General features: G+C 55.2%; 1 protein-coding gene across 1 annotated transcript in view; it reads left to right on the top strand.

The window, feature by feature from the left end:
- Positions 1 to 445: 445 nt before the first annotated feature.
- The window catches only part of LOC102258974 (peptidyl-prolyl cis-trans isomerase-like 1), an 18,788-nt gene continuing 12,530 nt past the window's right edge, over positions 446 to 6,703 (top strand). The window contains exon 1 of the mRNA XM_005861482.2: positions 446 to 450. Within this exon, the coding sequence (XP_005861544.2) occupies position 450 (1 nt within the window). The 5' untranslated portion in view covers positions 446 to 449. The remainder of the gene's footprint in view (positions 451 to 6,703) is intronic.

Raw genomic sequence — 6,703 nt, 5'->3', positions numbered from 1 at the left:
CGCCCTCACAGAGCCAGGTGCCCGTGGGCAGAAGTCAGCCTGCAGCTGGGGATAACTGAGCCCAGAGCAGGACCTGAGGGGCAGGACACAAGGTGCGGGACGAGAAGGACCTGAGGGGAGAGCCCACCTCGGCCCAGCTGGCCCGGAAGTCTCAGGCACTTGGAGGGGAATGTGAGTGGTGAGGAGACGAGGGCCAGCAGTTCCAGCAGAGGCACGCAGCATGGCCAGGTCACTGCATGGAGGCGACAGGAAGGCCCACAGCCACGGCACCGCCGTTCTCGGGTCAGAAGAACCGGGGTCAGTGCCCAGGGCCCAGAGGGCCCACGTCCTAAAGCTGGAGCAGAGGGAAGGAAAAACAGCCCAAAGCCCCAAGAGGTGGTTTGGGACTGTGGACCCCAGAAGGAGACGCCCACTAAGGCAGGGAGGGGCGGGGCTCCTGGTGGCAACTGAGTCCAAGTCAAAAACAAACAGAAGCTGACACCTGTCTACACAGAGGAGCTCACACTAAGTGCACTGCAGGGAGCAGCCTGCCCTGACTGCTTGCCTCTACACTGAACTGCCGCCTGCATGGGGCCCCTGCATCAGAGCAGCCCTTGCTGGATTCCATTCCAAACACTAGGACTGAGGCTTTATCCATGCACCCCAAGCAGAGCAGCTCCGTGCTGACCAATCGGACCATGAGGACTGACTAGTCAGGAACCAGGGCGAGGCCCTCTAACTATAGAAGCCAGCCCCCCGCTGGCTCTGAGAGAGCATTTCCCTTTCCACTGCACTCCCCTGGCTGAGCGGACATTGACAGTGCCTCCCAGGAACATAGCAGAGCAGACCAGCTAGATGTCCCCCCAGAGCAGCAGGGAGGAGCAGGGCAGGGAGGAGCAGGGCAGGAAGGAGCAGGGCAGGGCAGGGAGGAGCAGGGCAGGAAGGAGCAGGGCAGGAAGGAGCAGGGAAGGGAGGAGCAGGGCAGGAAGGAGCAGGGCAGGGCAGGGCAGGGCAGGGGAGGGAGGAGCAGGGCAGGGCTGTCCAGCACGAAGGGGACCTGGCCCGAGGCTGCCTCACAGCCCAGTGGTGCTGTTCTCAGAGCCCTGGTCTATGACAATCGAGCTGCTTTATACTGAATAAAGTTTCCGTCTTCACTGCACCCCTAATTGGGGATTCCAGGTGGCATGGAAATGGCGCCAGCCACCACCACTCTACAAGTATTTACTGGGCACCTCCATGGACCCGGCAGGAGGCTGGGTACTAGGAGACGCCAGTGTAGGTTGAAATGGCTGTTGCACCGTGAGCCTCAGGCTCCAAACCCAGCATCTGGAAGACAAAGTGCTCAGCAAGTGTTTGCGACAGACACAACAACAGCAATAGTCGTATTTGTTCCTCTCTTACCCAGGCCTTCCACACCATGGACAGGTGAACTCATCTAATCCGCACAACAACTCGCACCTTAAGTATTGAAAGAGGACGTGAGGGGCAGAGGGATGAGGTAAGGTGCCCAGGATCACACAGCTGACAGGTGGCAGAGCCTGATCTCACCCACAGCCTGGCTGCACAGCCACACTCTCCCCGCCCGCGGGGAGCCCGCCTTCCTGGGCTGCGGGGAGCTGTCCGGCTTGCAGTGCTGACGCCTGTGACCTGGGAAACCCCTTAGAGCTGAGCCTGCGGGAGCCTCTCTAACGGGGCACATTGTCCTGAAATAAAATAAACCTCTGCATGGCGACCTCAGAACAACAGTGAGTGTGGGCACACCGCCAGGCGCCCAAACAGAAGGAGCAATAGCGCTATGTGGGCAGAAAGGGGCCCCCAAGGTGGGTCTGAAGGGTGAACAGGCGTTTCCTGTTGATGAGAGGGGGGCTGTGTGGGAGGAGGAAGGAAGTGGTGAAACGGTGTCAGAGGGAATCCTAAGCCAGTAGGGATCGTTGAAGTAAGATTTAAGAAAGGAAAGGACGAGGGCAAATAGTAGGAAAATAGCACCAGAGAGAACGGAGCTGTGAGTACAGGCCTGAGGGTGTGAGGCTGGAGGGGATGCTGTGAGACTGGCATTTCACTAGGACGTCTGGCCGCCCTGTGGAGCGGCCCAGGCTCTGCGCTCCCTGCAGAGGCCTCTGGTGAGGGGCCTGGACCTCACAGCCGCTCTGAGCGAGGGCAGAGCTTCAGAGCCACCTCCATCACGCGTGAAGAGGAGCAGAAGCTCCCGCAAGAGCCAGAGGTAGGAGACGGATTAGAGACAAGGCCCCCGAGCCCTGGGGAGGGTGCTCTGGCTGACGCACGGCTGGTACAGGCAGCTGCCCCTTCTGTGGATTTGAGGGGATGGTGTCATTCACTCACACAGCTGCCCGGCTTGCTTTATTCACGCAGCCCTCATTCACCGTTCACGTAAGGAGCCACCAGGATGGCACTAGACCTGGGCACTGAGGAGTCACAACAAATCAGACCAACGTGGACCTGCCCTCTTGTCACTCCAACCTGCTGGGACACAGCCCCGAAAACACAGTTAACTGTAGAATCCGGATTGTCAGAGCTATGAGGAAATGCACAGGGCACTAAGGGAGAAAGGATGGTCCTGGTTTAAACGTGGAATCGGGGAAATCGTCCCGACCCGAACCATGGCCAACAGGTAGCCAGCTAGCAGCTAGGCAGGTGAGCACTCCAGGTAACAGAGGCAGCTGTGTCTGCAAAGGCCCGGAGGTGGGAACATGCCTGACACGTACCAGGAGCCTCAAGAAGACATGGGTGGCCCTGGCAGGGTAGGTCAGTTGGTTAGAGTGTCGTCACAATACACTCCCCAGTCAGGGCACATACAAGCGTCAACTAGTGAATGCATAAATAAGTGGAACAACAAATCCATGTTTCTCTTTCTCAAAATCAATAAAGAAGTTAAAAAGAAGGCATGTGTGGCTGGGGTGCGGTAGCCAGGCTGGTGAGAGGCATGTGAGCTGGGGCGGGAAGGAGCCGGCCGTGATGGGCCTTTTAGGCCTTGGCGATGAGTCTGGATCTCATTCTAAGCACAAAGGGAAAAGCTAGCAGAGGGTTTAGTTCTAACTATAAATGGTCAAGTTCACATTTTCCGAAGGCCTCTCTGACTGCGGATGCAGAGTGAATACAGATGAGCAAAGGTGGACGGAGGTGAGGTGACCCCAGAGGGGCAAGCAAGAGACGACATGGCCCTGGATCAGGCGGTGAGCGGGAACACCCAGTCATGCTGGAGAACTGTCTGGGAAAGGCAGACAGATTTTTGAAGGTCACATGGAAAGAGAGGACTTTACAAATAGCACCACGTCCACCCCATTTCTTAGGCCGAGAACCTGAGTTATCTTTCCCGTGAGAGGCGGCTTTCCCCTTCCCGGGAATCAGTCACTCTCCCAGCCCCCCAGGGCCCTGGTTTCTGATGGAAAATCACACCGTGACTATAGCACGGATCTTCCCTCCTCCTGTGCATGGTAGAGTCTTTCCCCCATAAAGTTATGCTCAAGTGCTAACAACCTTATGCTCAGGACCTATGCAACCTTGTGTGGAAATAGGGTCTTTGAAGATGTCCTTTAAGGTGAGGTTGTCCTGGATGGGGGTGGATGCTGCATCCAGTCATGGGTCTCCTTCTGAGAAGGGACACGGACAGAGGGAGGTGCCTGAGGGAGCCAGGGGGCACCCAGGGCACCAGCACCCGCCGCAGGCCAGGGCAGCCTCCTTCCCTCTGCTGGCTGGCAACTGGCCCCATCCTCGCAAGGGCAAGGACAGACCAAAGAGAGGCAGGCCACCCCCACTGGGAGGTGGCGGGCTTCAGAGGCAAAGGAAGTTGCACAGGAGGCTTGGTGTGGGCAGCCACACACCAAGGGATCTCGGCCCGCCGCCAGGATCGTAGAGTTCATTCAGGCACCAGTGCTTCTGGATCAGCCCCTGACCTCTCCAGGCCTCGTCCTGGGAACAGCTCCCACGGGAGCAGGGAGTAGAGTACACAGTCCAAGGCCAGGGGGCCGAGGAGCCCCCATTGCCTGGGTCCAGCTCATGGGTCAACCCAAGGTCATGTCGTCTCCATGGCCTCCCCCAACACCTGTCAGAAGTGAGGATGTGCCCCCCTTAAATATCTTAAGTGTGAAGAGACTGAGTCAGAGGGAACCTCATTCGTTTCAGAAGACAGAGGTGGGATGCACCCTGATAGTTAGACCAGTGAAGGTCGGGACCAGCACCCACAGCCAAGTCCAGCTGGCTGCCTGCTTTGTAAATAAAGCTTTATTGGCACTCAGGGGAGATGTTGTTTAAGGCCACAAACTGGGACTTAGAAGATAAGTAAGTCCTGGCAATCATGTGAGTGCCCAGCATAGTAATAGAGTCAGCAACACTGTGTCACAGACTCCTGAGTGGCTGAGAGACCAGATCTGAGCCAACCCCACCACAGAACAGAAGGGATGGTTCCCTGACATGCGGCAGTGTTAGCAGTGCTGTGGTGGTCATCATATTGCAATGGATAAAGGTATCAATCAACTAACTTATACCATGTTATATGTCCATTATATCTTAATAAAAATAAATATATGAATACAAATGTTCATATATGAATACAAATGTATAATAAAAAAGTCCTTTTTCCTCTTTTTCCATAGATAACCACTATTCACAGTTTATCATATGGCCATCAAATCATTTTCTACAGATAAATATCCTTTAAATGCACACATGCACACACACATGTGTGTGCACACACACACACACAGATGATATCATACTGCACCTGCTGACATAAACTTGCTTTTTTCACAGACTTTTTCCTGGGTGTTTTTCTCTGTCATCCATATGGGGTGACCTCATTGTTTTAATCATGGCAAAGTCTTTTCTGATGAAGGACCAGTGTGCACTGCGAGACGGTCAGCCGCACACCAAGGGATCGCGGCCCCGCCGCCAGTGCAGAGCACACGGGTCCTTCATCAGAGAAGACTTTGCCCCAGGCTGGCACCTAGTAAAGGCCGTGAGTGCTGTGGAGCTTTACCGCAGTCAGCTGGTTATCGATAGGCCGAGGGCCAGGGGACTCGGACGTGGCTAAGCACGGGCAGCTGGGGCAGGAGCCGGTTGGCTTCGCCAGCAGGACTGGCTGCAGCCTCATACACTCCAGGGTCCAGCATGGTCCCTGCACCCCTCCCCCTCTGGTAGTGGATTGTTGGGGGAGCAGGGGAAGGAGGTGAACATGTGCACAATAGAAGTCAAAATGGCGCAGGGGGAGGTGCCTGACCTCAGAGGCCTCAGTCTCGCCTGGGAGAGGGCTCACTGTAGGGGATGGACCCATCGACAGCCCCGGAAAGCTTGGGGAGTTGATTGGCTATTTTGAAAAGTTCCTGGTTATAACCCCAGGGAAACAAAGAGCTCTTTCTCTCTCACTCAGTGACCACATCCCCCCGTGGTTGGCACATCCTCTGTCGCCCACAAACATGCAACCGTGTAGGTCTAGGCCACCTGGGCCCAGGGCAGACCTCTGGCTCCAAAGGACTCAGCTTTCCTAGGAAGCAGAACCCTGGGCACGGGCCTTTGTTTGGCCTCAGTGAAGACACATTGGACCTTTTCCCTGGGGGGCAGGTGGAGATGGGGCGCTGAGAGCCCAGAAGGGGAACTCGCTGGTTTTGCATCACGAATAAGCCCTCCCACACCACCAGGAATCCGTGGGAGTCTGCCTTGCAATCCCATGGAAGAGCCTAATTTCCTATGACAACAAAGTGAAGGAAGGAATAAATGCTTGCATGAATTAATGAATTTTATCATCACCCCATGAGACAGATGCTATCACTAGCCCATTTTACTGATAAGTAAGAGTAAACTGAGGCTCACATGGTGAGACAACTTGCGCAAGTAGAGAGCTAGAGAGCGCCTGGGCTGTGAGTCAGAGCCTGGCTTCCCCGCAGCCCTGAGCCGAGAAGCTGGGCCTGTGCCTCGCAGCACGTGGCCCTGACGTTTCCTGGGCATAAATATTAGCGGCGACACTTGCTGAACGTCATGTTTCCAGGCCCCACAATGCTGTAGCTCTGGTTTCATACATCCGCGTGGGGCCAAGGGTTTGTGGAGGGAAAGAGGAGGGAATGAGGTGATCACAGGGGCAGGGTGCCTACCAAGGATGGGAGGGAATGTAAATTTGTAATATGTGGTCCATTACATCAACTCTCTCCTTCATCTTCCTACAGCTTTTTCAGTAAACAGTTCATGTTTGGTAAGGGCTATTTAAAGAGACAGAGAGGGAGTCACTGTGCCGGGTTAAGCCAAAACTTCATGCCTAACCTATTGCCGTCAGCCTCTCCCAGAATGTAACCGCCAGCCGGTCCTCTGGGTCCCTGAGCAGCACCAGTGAGCGGTCTGCCCTCTAGACCTGCTGTCCCTCAGGAAGGAGACCGCCTGCGCTAATCCACTCTTCTCCCTGCCTTTCCGCCCGCCCTGCCTTCCAAGGCCTTCCGTGTGGCACAGCCAGAACGCTCCTTCCTGCGGCTCCAGGGGGTGCTGCCCAGTCCGAGAACTGTTGAGAAAAGCCAATGAATCCTTCAATTTACGCAGTTGAATTTTTAAAGTTTTTATTTACTTTATTGGGGTGACATTGATTAATACAATTACATAGGTTTCACATGTACAATTCTATCACACTTCATCTGTATATTGTACTGTGTGTTCCCCACCCCAAGTCAAGTCTCCATCTATCACCATTCATGTCCCCTATACCCCCTTCTAGCCACCCCCCCCCACC

The sequence above is a fragment of the Myotis brandtii genome, unplaced genomic scaffold (assembly GCF_000412655.1).
Source record: "Myotis brandtii unplaced genomic scaffold, ASM41265v1 scaffold152, whole genome shotgun sequence".
NCBI classification, from domain to species: Eukaryota; Metazoa; Chordata; class Mammalia; order Chiroptera; family Vespertilionidae; genus Myotis; species Myotis brandtii.
Note: the sequence above shows the minus strand (reverse complement) of the source record. Positions and strands in the feature narration are given on the sequence as shown.